Source organism: Emydura macquarii, unplaced genomic scaffold (genome assembly GCF_026122565.2).
Source record: "Emydura macquarii macquarii isolate MOO-44397 ecotype Brisbane River unplaced genomic scaffold, CSIRO-AGI_Emac_v2 contig_2768, whole genome shotgun sequence".
In the NCBI taxonomy this organism is placed as follows: Eukaryota; Metazoa; Chordata; order Testudines; family Chelidae; genus Emydura; species Emydura macquarii.
The window spans coordinates 4,191,360-4,214,454 of record NW_027132905.1 but is presented as its reverse complement, the minus strand read 5'-3'; the positions used below and the strand labels follow the sequence as shown (position 1 = coordinate 4,214,454).

General features: G+C 55.4%; 1 protein-coding gene across 6 annotated transcripts in view; it reads left to right on the top strand.

Annotated features, from left to right (window-relative positions):
* Positions 1-22,848, top strand: part of TCOF1 (treacle ribosome biogenesis factor 1) — a 28,608-nt gene extending 5,760 nt beyond the window's left edge. Inside the window, exons 5-18 of one of the 6 annotated variants that reach the window (XM_067566974.1) lie at positions 352-721; positions 1,634-1,728; positions 2,335-2,574; positions 3,372-3,641; positions 8,414-8,591; positions 11,031-11,164; positions 12,710-12,928; positions 13,732-14,008; positions 14,295-14,377; positions 15,376-15,595; positions 17,050-17,592; positions 19,500-19,606; positions 20,410-20,446; positions 21,703-22,848. In XM_067566974.1, coding sequence (XP_067423075.1) covers positions 352-721; positions 1,634-1,728; positions 2,335-2,574; positions 3,372-3,641; positions 8,414-8,591; positions 11,031-11,164; positions 12,710-12,928; positions 13,732-14,008; positions 14,295-14,377; positions 15,376-15,595; positions 17,050-17,592; positions 19,500-19,606; positions 20,410-20,442 — 2,769 coding nt within the window. In that variant the 3' untranslated portion in view covers positions 20,443-20,446; positions 21,703-22,848. Of the gene's footprint in view, positions 1-351; positions 722-1,633; positions 1,729-2,334; positions 2,575-3,371; positions 3,642-8,413; positions 8,592-11,030; positions 11,165-12,709; positions 12,929-13,731; positions 14,009-14,294; positions 14,378-15,375; positions 15,596-17,049; positions 17,593-19,499; positions 19,607-20,406; positions 20,447-21,702 lie in introns of all 6 variants that reach the window. The other 5 variants (XM_067566973.1, XM_067566976.1, XM_067566972.1 and 2 more) reach the window with 5 other exon arrangements.
* The last annotated feature ends 247 nt before the right edge of the window (positions 22,849-23,095 follow it).

Genomic DNA, 23,095 nt, shown 5'->3' with positions numbered 1-23,095 from the left:
AGGGGGGAAGAACAAAAGCCTCCTCCAGGCCGCCTCTGCTTGACTGGGGCAGCGACCACAGCAAAACTCGGGTTGCAGGTGCCGTGGAGCCTGAGACGTGCAGTCTGAAGGCCGGCTCCATTGCTTGTGTGAGTCCCTGGAGTTCCCTGGCGGTGCACCAGAGATGAGCATGGCTCTGAGCGCCTCTGTTTAAACGCAAAGACTTCGCAGCAGTGTTGGAAAGTGTTAATGGTTCGATGCGTTTGCGGGTTTGCTGGGCGGTGGTTCCTAAAATCTAGTTCACAGCGTCACAGTTCCAGCAACAGGACAAAAGGCCGCCTTGGCGCTGACTTCTTTTGTTGTTTCCTCCAGGTGAAAACTGCTGCAGCGGGTAGCAAAGCTGCCAACTCTCCCTTGCATGCTGCCCAAAACAAAACTAATGCCACGCTGGGGAAGCTCGAGGCTGCTGCGGTAGCTCAGACCAGACCAGGAAAGAGCAAAGCCATCTCAAATAAGCTCTCACCTAGTGTTCCAGCTACTTCCTCGGCTCTGGCCAAAGCAGGACAGAAGAAAGCCAGTGCTGGTAAGCCAGGATCTGCTGCAGCCACTCAGGCCAAAGTAAGACAGAGCAAAGCAGCAGCAGCTACTGCAAAGGCAGCCAAGAGCTCTGAAAGCAGCGATTCGTCAGAGAGTGAGGAAGGGGAGAAGATGCCAGCAGCAAAACTCCCAGCTCCCAAATCAGGTGAGAAGCCCCTGGGGCATTTCCTAAGGCATTGCACAGCTGTCGTGCTGCTCGTCAGACGTGCATCTCTGTTCTGGCTCTGCAGTGTCGCAGGTCTGAGTTACCTTCCTAGTAATGCCGCAGGCCTCCTAGCGTCAACTCTCCTGTCGGATAACTATCAAAGCAAAAGTGCTCCTAAAGAAACCTGGCAAGAGAGGGAACACCAAACACAAGGACTGTCAATCGTGAACCAGACCAGGCCACGTTAAGGGACTTGTTGCTCGGGTCTGTAACAGAGAGAAATGGCTGGGTCGCAAATGCTCCAGTTAACTGTCTTGTTCAGTGACCAGCACAATGGAGCAGTGAGACGTCAGGGCCTGGGCTGATACCAGAACACTGCTAATGTCCTGAGCTTTCTGGAGAAGCCTCTCATGCTTTCCATGTTCGGGCTCAACCCAGAAGTCGATTTTTATTGATGTCTTGAGGGGAAATCCCTTCAGTCGTTTTGGAGGTGCAGAAGGGAGGGGAGGAGAAATACGTAAGAAAAACACACTCTCTGCTTATCATTGGCGCATGACTCGGGGGGGAAAAGAAATGCTCCAAGCTTGGGACTTGATCCCGCAACGAAGTGGGTGGGTGTCCGTACTGTGCTCACTGCAGGAGCAGGGGCCTGGGTGACTGGCCCTCCTTGAAGGAGGTTCTCCTAAGGGCAAAGGGGGCGGGAGGGGGATAATTTTAATTATGTGACTGGAAAAATTGTTTGACATGCTCAGTAGGCGCCTGCTCGGCCCTGCCCCCACACGACATGGCTGTAGCCTCTCCCCAGTGCCGTCTGACTCCCATCGCCTCCAAGTTGCATGACTATAGCTGTCTGCATGGACTCGACGAGCGTGCAGGGCGGGTGATGCTGATTTCTCCTCTCTGGTGTTTCAGCGCTAAAGCAAACGACTGGAAAAGCAGAGAGCAGCAGCGAGGACTCAAGCGATGAGACTTCATCTGAAGAGGAATTAAAAACCGCAGTGCTCCAGGTATGCTTCTGAATGCTTTGAGCCTTCCCCAGCACCACCACCCATACACATCCCCTAACTCCCAGGGCTTTGCCTTGCGAGGACCCTTCCCCAGATTGATAGTGGGGGGAGAAGGCGGCTAGGAACAGTTTCCTCTGAAGCCAGAGCATGGAGGAAACAACCCCCACCCCATCTGACAGCGGCCCCAGCCTCTGCTAGCGCCAAAGGGAAAGTCTCTGTCTCACTCCCTCACTGAAGATGGAGCAGATGGAGGAACAAACCCTGAGCCGCTGTGAGCTGTAGGGTGCAGTCGATGCAGAAGTGTGGGATACAGAAACCCCAGAGAGTGTCCAATGAATAACAGAGCCTCTAGTGCTTATTAGACACCGCCAGCTGCAGCGTGAACTAAGCTGCTACAGAGTCTGCAGTTGCCACCCAGCCCAAGGGGCTGGCACAGAGTTATGCTGCAGAGGAGAGGCGGCCTTGCTGGTAGCTAATCCCACGTCCTGGTCAAGGCTTGGGCTCGGCGTACCTTGCACCCTGACTGTTCCTTTCAGCTTCCTCCCACCACCACTCCTGCACAGATGTCCACATTCCTCTTCAGTTCTTCTCTTCTCTCCACTCTAGACAAAACCAGCTGGGAAAGCAGCACGGGTCAACGCAACACCAGTGAAAAGTGCGCCAGTCACCCCAATGCCCGCTGAGAGGACCCCAAGGAAAGCGTCCACCCTGGTTCCGGGGAAACCGACAACAGAGACACCAACCCGGAGCCAATCAGGAGCTGCAAAGATGACGACTCCTGCAGAGGACACTTCTGAGAGCAGCGACTCATCAGACAGTGACGATGAGCCCCCGTCAGCCGCTCAGGTGGGTCAGTGCGAGCCCGTTGGCCTTCACCCCTGTTCCAAGGCCTGGCGAGACTTTGGACGGGAACCTTGTCAAAGGCGCACCGTGCACTGCAGGGTCACACTCGCATCAGGGCAGTTTAATGGTTCCAGATTGTTTCCACTGTAAACTTCAAGCCAGCAGTTGAAATTAAGCATGTTGATTTCGAAAGGTGAAAGTTGCATCAGTGCTTTTCAATAAAATCGAACACAGGCCTTCTCCCCCAGCTCCACCCAAGAAAGGAAACTTCTACAACACCCCCCGCCCCGAGTTTTATATCTGACCCATGGAAAGATGGCGATTCACAGCTGAGTGTTGAATCTGCGGTATCCGGCACAAGCAAACTCTAGTGACACCTGATTTCTGCTGCTTTTGTGTCTGGGTAGGGGAGCTTTGGTCCTTTTTAGCCATTGGTTCCTGTGCCGTGGTGAGTGTGAAACAGGCATTCCCGGTCTCTTGCTGCAGGCTGCCTTTTCTCCCCTCATTGTCTGTGCAGCTGTGACCAGTTACACAGAAGGCTAATGAGGAATTTCAGTCACTGCTCCCTTGCCCCAGGAGACTTCTCTCAGTGGCCAGGAGGACTGACCAGGGTGCCTTGCTTTCCACGCTGGTCACTCATCTTCTCTTAGCATTCGTCCCTTTTCCAGCCTTGGCACTGTACAGTTGCTTCCCAGGTCTACGTCTTGATCCCTTATTTTTTTATCCTGAGGAGACGCATTTCCCCACCCTGCATCATGGATTACTTTCATGTTTACACTGTCCTTGTCTCTTGGCTCTAGATGAACCCATCTGCAAAAACTACCCAGGCCATCACGCCACCATTGAAATATGCACCAGCCACTCCTCTGCGTGGCAAGGCAGCTCTGGCAAAAGCCTCGATGCCAGCTCTGCGGAAGCAGCCCTCCAAACCAGCTGTGCCGAGCCAGGCCGATGCGGGGCCTAGAACGACCAGAAAGGCTGCTGGGAGCGCAAAGCCAGCAGAGAGCTCGGAGAGCAGCGACTCCTCGAGCAGCGAGGATGAGGCTCCCCCAGTGCCTTTAAGCCAGAAGGTTGGTGATTATTGCCTCTAGTTGGGTTCTGAGATGCTGGTGATGACCGTGTTAGTGGCTGGCTTTTCTAGCCTGTTTATACTGCTGTTATTAGGGTGCTAACCCCTTAGGATGCATGAAATCTTGGCCCCAGGCATGGCGTCCCTCCACCTTCACTGTGTAGAAGAACTACTGTGATTGTTTTCTACCTTGGTGCTTCCCCCCCCCCTTAACGCATCATTTAAAACCAGGCCGTTTCCAAGTGACTAGCTGACAGTTACTATAGCCTCTGGCTCCTTTGTGGAACTTGTTTGCTTTTGCCAAAGGTCTGACTGCTGCCAATAAGATCAGACACACGGCATTACAAAATACTCTAGGAAAACCCAAGCCAGGGCCTTAGTCAAATACAAGCCAAGGCGTTGGGGGCCCAGAGCATAGTATCACTTGGCTTCAAACGTCTCCCGCCCTTCAAGGAAGCCAAACTAGCAAAACCTGCAAATGGAGATCTCCAGAGCGAAGCAGTTAGTTTGCCTGCATCCAAATGTCGACGCTGGTCTGTCCTACGAATGGTAACCTGTCGGAGCCCTCCCCTCTTGCTTCCTTTTGACTTTTCTTTCCTGGATCTTTGTGCCATAGGTCCCGGAATGGATACGTGTGAGTCACAAGCAGCCTGGTCTGGGGGGAATCTGCTCACACTTGCATATGTGTGGGTATGTGTGAGTCACAAGCAGCCTGGTCTTGTGTCTGGGGGGAGTCTGCTCACACTTGCATAGGCCAGAACCAGCTTCCCATTGAAGCTGATGGCAAAACTTCCATTGCTTCCAGTGGGCTCGGGATCAGGCTGAGTGTTTAGCAAGGCATGAATCCACACAGAATCAATTTGCACTTCTCATTTGCTCATGCTTGGTCTGTTGGCAGCAAGAATGGCCCCGAGGAGTCATTTCTGGTAGGTTGTGTGCTTATCAGTGTTGGCCCTAAGTGCTAGGGCAGTCCTGAAGACAACACGCTAACGAGGCGCAGTCTGGCAGTGTGTGCAAGATTGTGGCCTCATGTCCCCTGCGGCCCTGAGGGTTTTCTCTCCGTCAGAGTGCCCATTTGGTGTAGACAAGTAGGAGTCCAATGAGCTCCGCGTGTTGGCTTTTACAGTGGATTGTCCTGGTCTGCTGGCTCAGGGACCAGCTTTGAGTGGCTGGCACTATCCCAGTCTCTCTCACAGCATTCGTATATTGCGATTCAAATCTCAATGCTGGTTCAGAACGAGCTGCGGCAGGGGCGAATTTTATGCTGCATGAAGAATTTGTACAAAGCCAGTGAGACGTAGCCATTCTAGCAACACAGGTGGAGAATGTGTTTTCACCACAGTATCTTTAGCTGAAGAGAATGCCATCACTGAGGAAGAAGTAGCTGTGTCCCCTGCTGAAGGCTATTAAAGGATTTAATCTCTCCTTCTGCCACTGTTTGCAAATTTGTGATTCCCACGTACTAGTCGCTGTGGCAAAAAAAAAGGTTGTAACCAAAACGGGCTGACTTCCATTATGCCAGCTGCCGGCATCCAAGGACTTGGAATGCAGCTTGGTGTTTAGCCATTATCCTCATTTGTGTCCCACAATCCAGCTCTCCTGGTGGAACTTCTCTGGGCAGATGGAGAACATGAAGTACTTGGGCATATGTTTAACCACTGACTTACTGTATCCTGCAGCTTCCTGTCTCTTCTAAGCAAGATCCAGACAGGTACAGAGAATAGCAAGCTGCTTCATCTTTCACTGTGGGGGCGGATTAGCACAATTAAAATGAACAGCATGTCGACATTGAACTGCTTAATTAGTATGTTTATCGCTGAAGATTTAGGATTATTTAGTCAAAGTCATTTGTTTGCAAAGGTGTTTGTGTTTTATTTTTTCCTGCGGTGGGGAAAGCAAACAAGATCGACCTTGACGAAACTGCCGGCGCCTGCTTCTTTTCAAAATTTCCAAACCCACCTGTGCAATAAGGCCAAAAATGTCAGACTTGCCCCCTAACGTTCTCGGGCCCGATTTCTGGATACACAGCCTGAAAAATCTGCGCTTCATTTTTAGACATGCAGTGAGTCTGCACCTCCCATGAGCACCCGAAACTGGAGACCTATGACATTAGCAGATGTGACTGAAAACGTATCTGAACTTGGTCCCGAGGTGATGTTCCACTAGACCCTTACGTGAGACGAAGCGTGACGCTACTTCCTGAGCTCACGTGACCTCATGCTTGAGTAGAAGCCCTTGTTCTTTGATATCGTGACATATCCAAGTTACTGTGCTCATTGGCTGGGAGGTGGGGTGGGCTTCCTGTGTGCGCCGATAGGTGATAGCTGGAGTGTGACGGACACAGCTTCTGGCTCGCTTCATTTCAGCGCCGACTGCATTACGCAGATAAACTAAGCAGCCTGGGGGAGGGGAGTGATTCAACTCGGGCGTGATCCCACCACTGTGCTAGGAGCTATTTGTAGGGCAGCAGAGAGAGAGAAAGAAAGCGAGGGAGGACAGGAGGAGAAACTCTCTCTGTAGTTACACTTCCATCATCTCATGAATTTCTCCCAGGTACCAGCATCTCTAATATGTCAGACTGCTTCACCCTCCCCCCACCCTTCCTTTGCTTTAGGCTTCTTCCAGTCTCCTGGGTCCGTAAAACACACTGGACTGGATCCTGCTCTGCACTGCTCATCTAGGGGCATCTTGCAGCCCGGAGTAGTTCAGCCAGTCTATAGCTTGAATCCCAGCCTGGACTCATTCACTAGGACATGGTGGCCCTATAAAAATGATACCACTGCCCTCTGGGGGCATGAAACCTGTGTGGGAGACAGAGGGAGTTGGCCCCTAGAGCTGGGCTCTGCCTGGTCATGGATGGGGCAGACTTGGATTTCCAGCAGCTTCCCTCTGCACAGCGCTCTGTATTCTTACAGGCTCTGGCCGCTGCTACCTGATTGTCTTCCAGGTCCTGGAGCTAGCCCCATTACGTCTTTGTTCTGCATCTCTCGCTCTCTGAACATGAGCAAGAGTCCGCCCTCTCGCTAGGAAGTTGCAGGCAAGTGAGTTAGACTAGATCCAATAACTGGCTGAAAGTCCCCCACGCGCTAGTGTCTGAGTCGCGGGAGAAATCTGGTGCGCTCCCAAGTGGGTGATTCATTTAAATCTCTGCATCTGTTTCGAATAACGTTCTTGATCGGCCAGTTAGAAGCTGGCCTCTCTTGGAGATAGTGACTCATGTTAATCAGAACCAAACAGAATCCAGTTTGTTTTCCCCTCTCGTCCTGGGGGAGATAGCTGTGTCTGTGCAGAGCTTGTTTGGAGAGCCCCATCCGGAATGGGTAAACACTCCAATGCTGTCCCCTGGTTAGCTGTGGGGCCGTGCCAGAAAATGTGGTTTGATGCAGCCTCCCATCTGACGAAGCTGCATGTCTGGGGCTCTTGGTGCCAGAACAGCAGTGATGTTCTAGGTCTTCGCTGGTGACTGTGTTGTGAGAGGGGGAGAGCCTGTCTACCAAGGCTGGTCTGCGGGGTAAAGGGGATGAATGACGGGGGGATTGGGCCATTCGTGGTAGAGCTGCTGTCACACTCCGGCTTGCCTGAGAATAGCTTTGGCAATGGTTCCCAGTCCAAGGGCCACCCCAAACGTGGGTGCCAGCCACATGCAGGTTGGGTGGCACTCTGCTCCCACTCTGCCTGGCAAACCTCCGTCCCTAAAGCTGGGACTGGATAACGGGATGGATCACTCAATAATTGCCCTGTTCTTTGCATTCCCTCGGACGCACCTGGCACCAGCCACGGTCGGAAGTCAGGATCCTGGGCTAGGTGGACCATTGGGCTGACCCAGTCTGGCCGTTCTTGTGCCCTCGCTCTGCCAGAGCAAATGGGGAGCTGAGCTTTCAGCCCAGCACATGGAGATCAGGCAGCGTCACGCACCAGCTGCATTGGACTCACGCTCTGCCTTGAGCCGCAGGAATCAAAACGCTGGCAGCCCCCGTTCGAAGGCCCAGCCCCAGTGCCGTGTTTTAGAGTTGCACAACTTCTTACGTAGGCCCATGGACAAATGAATTGCTCGCACTCTGGACAAAGCGCTTCCTAGGACGGGTGGCACTGCCTTCCTCTGGTGGTAAATTCATCTCTAACGCTGAGTCCTCCTGTTTCAGGAGGCAGCTGCTGTGGGGTTTGTGTCTTGCAGTCGGTTCACCTCGCACCCTGGTCCCTCCAAATGTCATAAGCCACCAGGGTCCAGTTGGTATTTGAAGGAGGAGCCTCCAGGGGACGCCTAGCCCCCGCAGGCAGTGGCAGTCAGGTTTCCGTAGGTGGCCGCCTCTCTTCCATGTCAGACTGAACTGGGGTCTCGGCCTAATGCTAGGGAGTGCCGTGCTGCTGGAGGTAGAGTTGTTGGATGAGACGTGATAATGAGGCGCTGACCCCTTGGCCCTCTTTGAAAGAGTAGGGGAGTTAACCCTGGTGGCCTGGTCAGTTTCCAGCGAAATCTGTTCCCCTCCCCACCTTGTGCCTGCACCATTCCAGCTGGATCTGGTGGTACTTCCCCACTTCCCAAACCGTTCTGGGGTGGTTTCCTCCGCTGTGAACGGCTGCCGCCTCCCAGCCGAGAGAGATGGCTGCTTTCGTTGGTTTCAGAAATGATCCGTCTCCGAACGGATGGTGGTCTTCGGGGATAAAAGAAGCGTTTTAAATGACGCAGCGTAAGGGGCGCGGGAAGCGGACTCTGACTCTGGCACTGAACCTGTTACCGTTTTTAAAAAAAAGTTTTCTTTTTCTTTTTTAAAGAGAGTGCCACGCCCTCAGCCTCTCCCTGGTGTCAAACCCTGCCCGGCTGGTAAAGATGGCAGCCCCGTGAAAGCAGCTGGCAGTGCCTTGAAGGCCAAGGACTCTGAGAGCGAGAGCAGCATGTCGTCCTCCGCCAGCGAGGGGGAAGACGCCTCGCAGAAACGGCCGCCTAACGCTGGTAAGATTCTAGCCTGCCATTGCTATTCAGGGCCTCTCTCCATCCTCGTGGGGCTTGCTTCTCTTCTCAGCTGGAGCAGCGTTTGTGTTGTAGACAGGCAGCTTGAGCGCCTCCCCTATTATAGACGGGGCCTGCCCTCTTTAAGAACCATCACACGGCACACTCTGAACTGTCAAGGGATGCAGACGGTGCCAGTCGCTCTGAAGCTGACGTTAGCGAGACCTGTCAGGGCAGCTCCCTTCTGTCTCTTCTAGAGTGTCCTTCCAAACTGGCCCAAGAGTTGTTTGTCGGGGGGGTCTGTTTTCTGTTGCTTCCTGCATTGCCAGCACAGGCCAGCTGCTAACAGCGTGTGCAGATGGAGGGCAGGGAGAGAAGCCTCAGTGTAATAAGTAGTGAGCACGTTGAGTTCGGTGGATGGAAGCTCTGTAAGAGATCAAAAGGCTTCGTTGCTAGTAATGAATTAAGTGTCACTTCTCCCCTCCTGTGCAGCCTGGAGGAGGATTGTCCCCCTCACTCGTCCAGGGGGAAGGGAGAGAACTGAGGTACAGGCAGTCTGCAGCAAAGCCGGGAAATGAACTCAGACCTTTTGACTCCTGAGCTCTTGTTCTAGCTATCTCTTCTCTCTTCCTGGCGGGAGGCTTCCCAGGAAGCAGATACTAATGAATGCTGGATTGCCTTTGAATTCCTCGGGAAACTCTCACATGAGTGACTGGCAGCTTCAGGGGCTTTAAAACTGTTTTGGCTTCATTTCCTCCTCCTCCCCCCATCAGTTAGTGTGACCCACTCCTGGTCTCTTCCCAGGGTGGGAAAGGCTGGGTGAGGAAAAGCTGGTAACATGCTTCTCCCTGGAGGAGGTGAGGAAGACTTGCACCTCTCCGTGGCCTCTCTGGTGGCTACACCATAGAGTCTCACCGGGATGTGGCTGTGTCTGAAGTGAAGATAGAGGGAGATCACCAAAGATGCAGAGGAGCCTCCCAGGCAGAGTACGGATCTGCTTCTCCCTCCCTACTGCTGCCCCATCTCCAGAGCCTTCGGGTGTCTCTGCAGCCACAAGTCCGAGAGAGCGCAAGATCTGAGTCCCCCAAGAAGATGCATGGGCCCTGTCATCAGATCTGCAAAGGCGGTGTGGGAGCAAAACTTGGGGGGTGGCCAATGGATGATGTGGCAGCTGTGGGACACCCAGGGGAACCCAACAGATTGCCGAGGGGATTGATGACCGGTCAGGCTGGCTCTTGCTATTTTCAGTTGACCCGTCTCACCCCTTCCATGGATGTGAACCTTCCATGCTTTTACTCCCAACAGGTGACTCTGGCCATTGCACAGCATGTCCCTCGGGGTGCAGCGGCATTGCCTTAGCAGATAACATGTTTCAGGCTGGTTCCTCTGTATTGCTGGGTTCAGAATGTGAGACACCAGAAGTTATTCCTGGAATCTCCAGAGCTGATGCCTGGATGCAGGACGAGGCCTGAGGGGATGAGTGTTTATTACAAAGGAGTCTTGCTCCTGTGGATGGTTATTACGGGACCTTCTTAGCAGGGAGAGCTTGATCTAATGTCAAATCCTTTCTTGCAGTGAGCTGGTAAAACGGATCTCTCTTAGCCTGTGCACGCGGGAGGTAGGGAAGGCTTGTCAGCTGTAAATGTGGGCTTGAGTTCTGAGAGCAGTGGAGTCTGTACACAGTGCAGAGGACTCGGCTGAGCGTGCATCCCTTCGGCACAGATCTGCCATTTCACTTCTGTCTAGACCTCCAACCCCCCCCGATTTGTGTTCTGGGGCTCACTGAAGCACAGGGCAATAGACCGGCTGGCCTGTCTTGCTTGTTTGTGTAACAGCGGCCAGGAAACCGGCAGAAACCCATCCAGTCAGTTTTATTAGTCGCTAAAGTGTGATCGGATGGTGGAGGGGCTGATGTGTGCCCCAGCTGTAGGCATGCCAGAGAGTGTGTGTGATGTGGGAGACATCAGCCCGCTACGGAGGCCTCCAGCAGGCTTTGAAGAGAGCATTGCTCAGCTGTCAACTGCTAACAATATTTTCCACTCCTGATTCCCGCCGCCTTCTGGTGATTGTTTATTTGCACGGAGACGGGAGGGAAGGTTTTCCAGAGCCCAATTATTCTGGCACGTTCATGGTGTTCCCAGCTATTACCTCCCTCAGCCACCCCTTGCACTACGTCCTGTTGAGCCCCTTCATCCAGGAGTCTCACTGAAGAGCAAGCCGGGGAGTGGGGGAAGCCAGAGAAATCTTGCAGAGAAGGGGGTGTTAGAAATCGTTGTTTTCTAGTGGCGTCCCTTTTCAACAGGGTTTTCCTCTTCCAGTCGAGCAACAGTGGCTCAAAGCAGAACACTGACGCATAAGCAGTCTCCTCCTGTTCTCCAGCCGTTGCCTTCCTAGAAACGGCTTGCGGGCTTACCCTGGTTTCTCTCTGACCTCTTTCAACAGTGAAGACAAACGCCACAGCCCAGCTGGCTAGTGGTCGGAAGGCCCAGGCCCTTCTAGCACCTCTTTCAAAAGCACAAGGGGCAGCAGGTAGCAGTGAGGAGTCTGACTCGGAGGAGGATCAGACACCCCCGCAGGTAACTAGAAACCAGACCACTCGGGCGCGGGGGGTGGGGAGGAAGCTCTGCTGAGCTGGCCTCTTTGAGAGCTGTGGTCTCCAGGCTGCAGCAAGATAAAGCGGCTAGCGAAACTCTGTCTGTCTGGAGCGCTTGCTCTTCCAAGAACTTCCGTGGCTCTTTCAGCAAGCCCAGGCTATGCGGAGCGTCTGTCAATGCTGGTGATCCGAGCCAGCTGTTACAGGGACTTTTCCAACCCATATGAGCCGTGCAAGCAGTGGGTGCCTTGTGAGAGTGAGAATCCTACCGCTCGGTCCCTGCCCGCATTTGGGCCACTTTGTGCATCTCCTGCAGAATAAATGAGCTGGAAAACAGCCAGATCCTGCCAGAGTGAAGAACTCCCCTAACTCAGGAGGGTTCCCCAATCCCTGTAGCCCCAGCATACCAGCGCCCTTCCCTCCTCCCTGTCCCAACAAAGACATGCTGGCCAGGACAGTCGGTGCACCAGCTGTTCAGTGCTGCAGGGCGGCCTGTCCCGCTGGAGAAGCGATCATAAATAAGAGCAGCCCCAGTGGCTTCTCTAACTTCCAGTAGACCGGTGCGTGGGCCTCTACTCCAGGCATTGTCTCCTGAGCGGTGCAGCGCCCCGGATCTGACCCACAGCCTTTCGGCTCCCGCTCGGATCCGTCCCCACGTGCCTGGAATCATTGCTCCCTGCCGGCTGGCCTCTGCGAGAGGAGCTCGGTGCTCAGTCCACGCCCGCATGTGTCCATGCTCATGGGCGCTGCTCTTGGGCGTCGGGGATAGAAAAGCAGCCGCCCGTACTCGAGTCGCCCCTGTGCCGTAGATGACTAGAAGGCTGCTTGCTCCCCAGCTTTCAGGCTGGCACCCAGCCCCAGGGCTGATTTATGCAGAGCGGTGAGATTTTACACGGCTGTAAAAGCAGCCACTGTGATTGGAGCTCTTACATCGCGGCTGAAAATGTTTAAAGGCACCTTTGGACCCGCAGCTGTCTGGACTGCATCTTGCACCAGCTGCGGCGTATGAGAAATGCGTGAGAGCACAAAGCCCTGGCGTGTCGAAGCTCAGGTGTCTGCCGTGGGGGGGAGAGGCCCCACACGTAGACTGACTTGGAACTGAAAGTGGGAGACGGATCGCTTCCCCTGCCCTCCTTTCTTTGTAGTTGTTTGCTGCCTCCCCGGAGCGTGGTGCTCCTTCCATGGCTATCCTGTCGGTCAGCCCCTGCCCTCCCATTTGGGGAGGTGATAGGCCTGGCCTGTGAGGAAACGCAATGGCTTCTTGTTAACGGTCGCTGTCAACCACTGGGTGTGTCTGAAAACCGGGGGAGTGCATTTCCTAGGTGGCTTGTGTCCTGTTTTCCATCTCGGTATTTATGATGCCCTCATCAGCCTGGAACCTGAGCACAGAGACGTGCTTGGATATGCACTGTCCTCGTGCAAAGCGGGGTCAAATTCCCTGGACTTCCAGACTCCTCCACTTCGTTGCTGTGTCTGTTTTCAAAATCACCGCGTTGTCTTGACTTTCCTCCGTTCTTGTCTGGCTTAGCAGCTGGCCCAAGTGAAATCTAAACCGGCACCTGCCTCCGCAGCAAAGCCCAGAGTCTCAGCAGCCGGCCGAGCAAAGCCCAGGCAGCCTCCGAGGAGAGGGGCAAACAGAGTGGCCAGCAGCCTTGCCAAGGCAACTGTAGCCACCGTTGACCACGCGTCCGAGAGCTCGAGCTCGGGTTCCTCGGAGAGCGAGGAAGAAGAGAAGCCTGCAAGACAGGTAAGAGAGACGTGCTGGGTGTGCGGAGTGACAGGCGGCGCTGCAGGGAGATCTGGCAGATCCCGGAGGCCCAGACTAGTGGAGTGTCGTCCAGAGGCTGGGGTCGGGCGGGAGTTTGCAGAGCTATTTTAACAGCCACCCTAACACAGGACAAAATATCCCTGTCGCCTTCCCTGAGGAGGCTGCAGTTCTCAGCCTCACACCGACTTTTCCCTAGAAGAGCGGCGTGCTGGAAACGCCTGTTCCGTGGTCAGCAGTTCCCCAGTGTATCCCAGGTAATGGCTCCTGGGCTGGCATCTGTGCCGTCTCGTAGCCTCCCCTGCACCTCTTTATGCTAAAGATCTGGATTGACCAAACCATCTTTCTCCCTCTCCATCCGCCTCTTTGAGTTGAGCTGCTGCCGCCCCTGGCTGCAGACTGCGGGGTAGCCAGAGCACAGGCAGCAAGGCCCGCGTTAGCTTGCCGTGTCCCTGCGGCCTTCTCTTCCCTGGGACTGAGGATATCCTGCAGTTCGGTAGCACCTTCGATTGGAGGATCTTAGCTCCTCTTGCAGATTACCTTGGCTACTGGCGCTTCCTCAGCCCCCCGGTGAGGCAGGTGGCGTTTTCCTCATTGCGCCCATGGGGAAACTGAGTCACTGAGGCTAAGTCTCTTGCCCATGGGCTGCTTGGGAAATAGACCCCAGATTGCCTAGGGCCTCACCATGAGACCGCCCTGCCTTCCGGGCTCTCTGGCAGTTATGAATCCCCAGCCCCCAGTTTCTCTAAAACGTGCCTTGTTTCCTTCTGCCTTCCTCTCCGCAGCCCCTTCCTCCCTCTTGCTCAAAGCCAGGGGCTGCCTCAGGTCAAGCCGCGGCCCCTGCAGGGAAGAGAGCGCAAGCAAACGCCTCTGCGTTGCAGAGCCCTTCTGCCAAAGGCAAAAGTGTTGTCGCCGCCGCAGGCAGAGCAAGACTTCACGCTGCAGGCAGGGCCACCCGGAGCCAGGCTGTGCCCCCGGCGCCCGGCAAAGGACACGAGAGCCTGGACAGCAGCGATTCCTCGGACAGCGAGGAGGAAAGAGCCGAGCAGCTCCCAAAGCCTGGTAAGGGACGCTGCTCTGGGGAGCTCCCCGGAGCCTGGCCCCCGCGAGCAGCTCGGAAAAGACGGGTTTGCTGCACCAAGAGCCTCGCAGAGCTGGCGGGACGCTTCTCGCTGACACGTGAGGCTGCCCTGTAGAGAGCGCGTCTCCTGGGAACCCCGGCAGAACTGGGGCCTGCTGCAAGGGGCGCCCAGAGAGACAGCTGGGGGGCTCCCCGGTCAGCACCCTCTGCACTGGGCCGGCGTGTACCAGCCGGGGAACTTTACCGGGCACTTTGCTTCTCCTGCAGGGGCAGCCCAGAAGCTGGGAACGCCGAAGGAGGCCGAGAGCTCCTCCTCCGAGTCCAGCGAGGAAGAGCCGCAGTCGTCGCAGGTGAGGTGTCCTGTACCCCGCGGGCGGGGGCTGTTGCTTATCCCAACTGCTCTGGAAGACGGAGCAGACGCTGGGCCAAATTCAGCACTGGGGTAGACGGCGGCTGCTGCTTGGGAGTCCCAGAGTTGCACCCGCTCCGGCTGCTGGGTGGGGTTGTCGAAGGGGGCTGGGGTCCCTTGGAATCCCAGCCGCGGTGCGTCTGCGCTGGGGAGCAGTGATGGGAGAAGGCTTTGGGCTCGGGTTCCCCCGAGCACCCCTGCAAGCAGACAGACAAACCGCACCTGCCTAGAGCTTGACTGACGTCTCCATTGGATAAAAAGGCACGTACGGGGAGCCGGAGGCCCTGCAGCGCTGAAATAGCTAAACAAGGGAAACTGTTATGCCCACAGCAGTGATGTTTGTTTGTAACTAAACCCGTGTCTAAGCCATTAAACTCCCTTCGCGGGTAATACACAGGGAGCACGGTACATCTGCAGTGCATTAGCTTTGCGTGCAAGCGTAGGAGTGCGCCCGTGGGCCAAACCTCCCCAGGCATGCTCCACAGGCAGAGAACAAAGAAGCAAATATACAGAAGATTACAACATATGTCAGAAACTCGTCAAACAGCCTCCCTGCTTGGCAGGTCTCACTCTGTGTGCTGCTACTCACCTACAGGCTGCACGGCACGGGGGTATCCCCCGAGCTGCCACCCACAGAGAGCTGGCCGGGTGTGTGGTACCGGAGAGAGGCATTGCCTCCCAGCTCATAATGGGGCGGGGGGGGGGGGTAGAGCCAGAGGGTCTGGGGCTCTTCACAGATCCCTTGTATTCCCGTGTCTTGCATTTGCCTGTGCGCTTTGCTTCTGTCTCTCCACTTCCCAGTGGCCCCAAACCGTGACGGGCCCCTGAGCGATTGCAACCTTTTGGGAGCCTGCCCCAGGGGAATTGGGGGTGGCAGTTAAAATGTCATGCAAAAGGATACAAGCTCAGTGACTGTCTCGCTCTGTATGCGCTCTTCAGTCCCTTCTAACAGGTTATCTTGGTCTCGCCAAGGCTCCAGCGGCATCCCAGGGGCAAAAACCTGCTTCCCTGCCCGTCTCCAAACCAGGGCGTAGAAAAGCAGCAGCCGCCGCTGCCAGCAGCGTGGCAAGCCCTGGGGAAGCGGCCCTCGCTGACATCTCTGAGAGTGACAGCGGTGACTCCGACACGGATGCTGAGAAGACAGTCAGACAGAAGGCAGGTTAGTCTTAGGGCTCTGCTAGGTGAGGCGGGAGGCTGAGATCTAGCCCACAAACCCAAGCGGCTTTAGAGCCGGCTCCTAAATATGCGCTGTACCAGGGCTCCAGGCACCTGCTAGGCCATGGAATAATCTCCCAAGGGAAGTGGTGGAAACCCCATCAGCTGGGATTTTTAGATGAGGCAGGAGAATATAGGCTGGGGGACGAGCCTGCATTGGCAGGGGTTGGAGTAGGTGACCTATAGGTCTTCTCCATCTCTGAAATCTGAGTCCAGAGGAATCAGAAGCGCACATCGCCTGCTTCACGGTGAGTAGTGACAGTCTGATGCTGCCCCCTGCCGGACGCCTCCAGAAACATTGCAAGCTGTTCTTCACGTCTGCATGCTTTCGGGGCTGTGTGGGGGGGGCTGTTTGAGAAGCATGGAACTACCCAGTGTGTTCCCGTGCGCATGGCTATTCTGAATCCTGACCAAACACTGGAGAACTTTAACTACTGTTTCTAGTGACGATTGCCAAACTTACTTGTAAAATCAAAACCCAGAGAGCAATGAGAGCTGTCGAACCGGACAACTTGCGAGGTGCTTCTTCCTTCAGACGTGTGCTACACTTCTCCTGGGAACCAGTTTTGATTGGAAAAATGTATCCACCCTTGATAAAAGCTGGTTTAAGAATCACTTTGTTAAATGCTACCAACAAAATACCCGCCTGAAACCTCTTCCATGGCTCTGTCCCTGTCGCGTGTCCTTCTGAAACGCTTGTTTGGGGACGGGCAGGGCCAAAGGGACAGGACTGTTTGGCTGGATAGATGATTTGAACCAGACTGTGCAGTTAAGAGCACTTCTCCGCAGTTGAATGTCTGTAAGTGAAAGGTAGAAATCCAAGCCTGAAAGATCTGTGTGGTGGCCTGTGACGTTCAGGAGGTCAGACTAGATGTCCGCAGGGGACCCCTGTGATCTAGGGTCTATTCACGCAGTGCTCACAAAACTGAGGGACGTTAGCAGTGCCTAGAGCCCATCGTGGTGCAAGCTGCCCACGTACACCTGCCGTGCCAGCCAGCGCTCTTCGGCACAGACTGAAAATCCTTAAATTGTTTGACTTGGGGGGTTTTTTTTAGGGCGCACGTTGGAGACCAGACTTCCCTGTTCTGTTTGTTCCCTCTGATGCGTCTGGTCTGACCCAGGATGGCCATTCTTAAGTTCTTTTGAATCCTTTGGACTCTTCGTTTATAGCCCAAACCTGTTTTTTGTTCTCTGAATGAATCCACTTCCCCCTCCCCCCCACAGCCCTGCAGCATACAGCATTGTATTTCTGGGGAGGTTAGTTCCTAGTTCTGTCTGACATGAGTACCTGCAAATTACACTGGCTGGGGGCGTCTCTTAAACACTCGCCTCCCTGGAGCAGTTTGGGTTGTAACCAAATCTCTTCCCTAAATCCTCTTCTTTAAATTGTTTCTACAGGGAGCAAGGTGCCCTCTTCTGGGGAGAAAGCTGTCCCCACAAAAGCAACCTCTAGCAAAGAGACTGCGGCAGGGAAGGTGGGAGAAGAAGGCGCCAGCTACAAAGCCTCCCGAGCAAAGAAAGCCCGGGCGGTGACTCAGAATGACAGCGGTTCTAAGGGCGCTCCGGCGACACCGTCCGTAGCTCTGTCGGGGGGAGAGATCGCCGTGAGCGAATGTGAAGATGGGGCTACCACTGCTGCCAAGGCTCCAGTGGGGCAAACGCCGGGGGAGCTGGAGGGAGGGAAGAAGAAGCAGAAGAAGACGAAGAAAACCCCTGTGGCGTCAGCCCAGGCTGTGAAAGCAGCGAAAGCACCAAAGAGCGGGGACAAAGCGAACAAGAAGCAGAAATCATCTGTGAAAAGGAAGCTGGCGATGGGGGACGCGGGCCCCGCGGAGCCCATGACGAAGAAGCCAAAAAGCAGCCTGGAGACGCCCAAAAAGAGAAAAAGCAAAGGGGAGAAACCCGCGGGCAGCAAGGAGGAGAAGAAGAAATCCAGTAAAAGTAAGGGCCTCTCTCACTCGGTTCATCCTTGGGCTGTCACTGCTCCTCTCTAGACAGGCCAGTGGCCGCTGCTTGCACCACAACTAGTCTGTACTGCAGGACCCCCTCAGTGGTGCCCCCTGGGCTGGCTCCCAAGGTTCGTTCCTTGCTCAGACGCTGCCCCCCGAATGCAGCCAAGGTTGAGCTGAAATAGTTCAGCAGGCGACTGAATACATTTGAACCTGTGGCCAAGAACTACCCCGCTATTAAAAGGCCAGGCAGCTCGGCTCTCTTTTTGCTTCCGTCGTGCCTGTCTGTGGCCTGCGCATCTGCCTTGCTTACGCATCGGGCACGGGTCTGCAGCGCTGTCCCTTCCGCTCGTGCCGCTGTCGCTGGTCCGGGGCAGCGGTGCTTGGAGGGAGGAGTTTGGGTGCTTCTGCCCTTTCTCCAGAAATCCCTGGTGCTCTGGGCCTCCGCCCTTCCCTGCACCTGCAGCACCCACTCGGCTGGCTCAGCGCATGCCCTGCCACGCGCCAACAAGCACGGGGCAAGCTGTCGCCAGCCACAAGCTTTTTAGAGCGGGTCTGCAGACTGCTCTGTGCCTGCCTTCCTGCCGCCTAACGGCCAGCTCCCAGCCAGCACCTGAGAGAGTCCACATGGGCCATGCTCTAAAAAACCCAGAGGGTGAAGTTCACAGGCTGGGGGCTGGCGAGGGAGGGTGCGTGTGAGCAAGCGAGAGAGAGCAGCGCAAGCTCCCTGAGTTTGCAACACGCTGGGCGTGGCGGAGGCACTAACGAGCAGGGTGTTCTCCTCCCCGGAGCTGCCTGAAAATGGCAGATCGGTGACAAACCCTTTCACTCTGCTTGAAAGGATCTGCATTGAGATTGATGCTGTCATCTTCACAGCTTCAATCCGACACTCACGCTCTTCCCAGATGCGGGGGGAGCGCGCCCTGCCTGGCTCTGTGTTCTTGCGTTACATTGCAGCGTGGTGCTGAGCCACGGGGAGCGATGAAGATGACTCAATGCCATTAATGCTGCCCGGGGGGGAATGGAGCAGGGCTGCTGTGTGAATGAAAAGCACAGTTCCTGCCCCTCCCCAGCGGGTAACCCCTGCTCCGGCTTTGCGGAGCCCCACAGTGGCGGAGCACGTGTCTGCAGACTAGAGGTGCCCACTGTGCCAGCTGGCGGTGGGAATGCAGGACAGAGAACGGAGCGGCTAGAACAGTATCTGCTGGGGTTTCGATCATGCGGAAATCCAACTCCTGGCAGCCCAGCGGGGCAGATGGGCAGGCTGCACCGGGTGGGCTGTGTGGGGATGGCAAAGGGATGCTCCAGCCCGGCGAGAATTAAGACCTCCTGGAACGGTTTGCTCATGTTGCTTTTCAGTTTCTGAATTGCACGTGCGTCCGGTGCCGGTGGCCTCCCAGCCCTGCTTGCCTCCCACCCGCCCCTTCGCGGACGCCCCCTCTCGGAGAATCCCCGCTTCGCTTCACTTCACAGCGGCGGCCGTGCCCTGGAACGTGTCACCACGTGGTTGTGCGCAGTCCTGGGGAGCGGGTTAACCCAGGCCCTAGCCGCTGCGGCTGTGCCCAGCCCGAGAGACACCTGCAGCGTTTGCATGTGCCCTGCGCAGCGTGTGAGAGAACGGGCCGTGCTCTCCCAGGCGTCGCAGCTTCCCTCTCGAAATGTCCCTTGGGTGCTGGTGGGCGCCTGCTGGCAGGGCCTGTGCGTTCACTCCCACCGTTGCTACCCTGCTTGAGCAGTGCAGGGCAAGGGTGGGGAAGCTGCTAGCACAGACATGGCCGAAGGCTCGCAGGGCGAGGCAGAGACCTCTCGCCAGCCTCGCTGGTTGCCACTTCTTGGTGTCTGACCCCCAGTGTCAGCTCTGCCCCCTTTCCCAAGCACCCCTGTCCTTTTCCTCTCCAGAGAAGAAGACTGCGAAAGACAAGAAGAAGAAAAGCAAGAAGGCTGCGTCTGGAGTGGAGCCAAGCGCCGACGGGGCTGCTTCCGCCCACAAAAAAAAGAAAAAAAAGGTGTGTGTGTCTGTACGAGGGGCCCTGGAGCCAGGCAGCGACGGTGGGTGGGTGGGGGCTGGCTTCCGTCTTGGCCCTAGTGGGTGGGTACCCACAGCACAGAACGCTCAGCAGGTGTGGCTCCTTTCTCGGGCATCTCAGCGGCGACGCGAGGGTGGATGGACAGACGAGCTGCATCCTAGAGCTGGCCCCTTCAAGGCGTGGCGGAGTCAGGGATGTCGGGGAGGGGGCTGGCATGGTCTGCTTTTCAGACAGCCCCCTGACCTGTGTGGGGGTGGCTGGGTGCGGTGAGAGGGGCAGGGGTGGGTGGCTGCCGCTGCTTGAGGAAATGGGTTTTTTTCCTTGCTGTATGAACTCCTGGCATTTCCAGTCCTGACAGTGCGTTAGCAGCCGCCCCACTCACTCCTGCCCGACTTCCCTGCCGTGCGTGGAGGGAGTGCTCCCTGCCGCCCTGCTCCTGCAGATGAGCCCTCCCCGGCAAAGAGCTCGCATGGCGGGGTGCGGTGGAGAGTCCCCGGCTGCGCTTCCCAGCAGGCTCCGCAATGGCGGAGAGAAATGAATCATGCTAACAATTGTGTGTGTGTGTTGGGGGTGAGGAGGAGAGGGGGGAGGGGGGACTGTGGGAGTGGAGCTTCTGGACAACTGGAAAGCCAATCGAAGCTCCCCTGATGAAACTGGCGGGGGGGGGATGCCCGTTTTTATGGAATTAGCCAGGAAACCAACAACTGTCACGTGCTACAGGAGTGGCTCTGCTGGGTGCAGTTCATAGATTTTACAGACCTTTTTTTTTTTCTTCCTAGAAGAAGAAAGCTGCTGAGGGTGAGGGATCCTTGTGAGAAGGTACGTGTGCCATGGGGACAACGAACCATGAGCGCTTTGACCTCTGATCATCCTGAGACCATTTCGTGGTGGGGACCTGGTCTATGGCACCTGACGGCCTGTTTTAAAACACCGCCCTTGAAAAGTGACCTTGGCGCCGGGGTGGGCGGGTGGGGTGTGTGCACGCCCCTCCGTCTGGGAGAGATGGGCCATGCCCTCTGCACAGGAAGAAGCTGTGTGGGAAAAATCACCACCCAGGCTCAGTCCTTTCCCCTTGAAGTCATGCCCAAAGTTGGGCGGAGAGTGAGATGGGCTGGTTTCTCCTGAGCTGCGTATTTGGTTTTTTCATCATCCTCCCCCCGCCCCCGGGCCAGGTGCTAGCGTAGCACAGATGCCGGTCTGTCCCCATTGCTGCCAGGAGAGGAGCTGGTGGAGTCGCCCCCAGCTGCTGGGCTCTTCAGCTCCTCCCCTGGTGGGCGTGGCTCCAGACTGATCAGCTCTGATTGGTTATTCTGCCCCAGGAGGCAGGCCAGTGGGACAGACAGCCAATCCAAGGGTTCAGTGGCGCTAGCGGGCGAGAGCTTCACCCATCATTCCTGGGCTGGCTGCCTTGCCCCGGCCCTGGCGGTGTGGTAGTCAGCATCTGGCTCCCTCTATCTGTGGTCAAAGACTTCCGCACGGATGGGATCGTTCGAGGTGGACGGAGTTCAGAGCTTGGGGGGAAGTTTGCGGTGCTGGCAAGCTTTGTGCCTTTGCCTCTGTTGTCTAGTAGTCGTACAGGAGTTTGTCCCTCTGGCTCGTTATCACTGACCTGTCTCTGGGAGTCGGTACTTCCTGCTCCCCTGGGAACTGACGGGCTGGTTCCAAGGGTGGCACACGAATGCCGCGGGGCGGGAAGGGAGGTGCATGCTCACCCCTGCTGCTGCATGAAGAGCTTGGAGTTTCACTTCTCTAGCACAAGGGCACCAAGATAGATAGCGCGAGAATCCAGCATCCAAAATCCCAAGCCAAGTACCTTTTTGCTTTTGGGTACAAGCCCAGGGCAGCTGACCTGGCCTGTGTGTGAATGACAGGGCTAGAATGAATAAGCCTTTTAAAAAGAAGTTGAGGCAGGGGGAAATGTAAGAGCGGGTTGCATTGCCCCTTTGCAAAGTGGGGTGCTTGCTCAGGGGAGTTAGCTGGTCACCATGTGGCCTGGTGATAGGCCTTTCCATCTCTGTGTGATGGAGTTGATTGTTTCTTCTCTAACACAATATTTTCTTTCCCCCCCCCCTCAGAGCACCTCTCTGTGACTGCCAACAATGAATGAAGGGCGAATGGGTGGAAGAAAGAGAAAGCAGATTAAAACTCTTCTATTTTTTTTAAAAGAAAAAGAAACTTCTAAATCTTAATTTATAACTTCTTTTAACAGTGACTTTTAGAGCCAAGCTTTGTACTTTGCTGCCTCATCTGCTACATGGCTGGGCATGGACTTAAGTATATATTGCCCCCCGCACCCGAAAACCCCCAGCCATTGCACTGTAATCAAACTAAAGGAGGTAATCTAAGCAGGAAATGGTGCGGCTCCGTGGGCAGAGGAAATAAGCCGCCAGCTCCTGCAGCGTGACGTTCCCCCTCTGACAAGTGATATGCAGCAATCTCTCTCCAGAGTTATATTTTTAAGAGACACTTCTGTGATCGCAGTCTCTGTCTTTTTGCTAACAGTTCTTGGGTTCACTTTATAACTTCTAAAACAGATCGTCATGACCTCTCATGTCCCCTCAGAGCCTAAATTCAAGCATACAAGGCTCTGTTCTCCTAGGTTGTGTTCTTACGTTTTTTTGTGGGTTTTTTTTTATGGAACACAAAAATAAAATTGATTTTGATTGGAAGTGTTCGTGGCTGGGCTCGAGGAAGGGCAGCATTTTTAAAGGGGGGGACAAGTGCATTAAGCCCTTCCCACTATCGGTGTGGCTGTGTCTGCTCATTAAGAAGTAGATGAGAATTGCTGTAGTGAAAGTTTAAAGTAAGGGAGGCTCCATGGGCAGGGGATAAAATACCTTCACGTCAGATCTTTGGCTCTGCCTGAACCACAGGGACGCCTTGTCTTTGCTGTAATGAAGTGGTGCTTTCTTAGATGTTAAAATCCCAGCATGTCCAGTTAAAGCCATGGCTTCCCCCCCGTGGATTTAACTCACCCTGCTAACGTGGCTGAAGATGAGAACGGCCGTGTCTGCTGTGGGATTTTAGCTTGTTGGTTAACGTGAGTGAAGAACACGCTGCTTTGGTTGTGGAGATGAGGGAGGGGAGGCGGTGCTAGGCTACTAGTAATGGTTGTTTGGGGACTATCCTCTGAGCAGGCATTGCAGGAGCAGAAGGCCCTCCACCCCTGGGCTGTAAATATTGCAGAGCAGCTGCGGAGAGAAGGAAGAACTGCCTCTGCAGATCAGGGGAGACTGGAGGGGAGCTGGTGGTGAAAAGTTCAAAGGCAGCCCCATGGGGCAGGACTACAAGAGACCGCTTGTCTGACGGCTGGGTGGGGGCAGTGTTAAGAGGGCGGCACAGCCTAGGCTCCTAGAGTCCATCCTCCTCTTCACTCCTCCAGGTAAGGAGTGAGGTACGGGGCAGGAATGGAGCCGCCTCTGCTCATGCACGAAGTGCTGGGGGGGGACAGAAGCTGAACGTGCGACT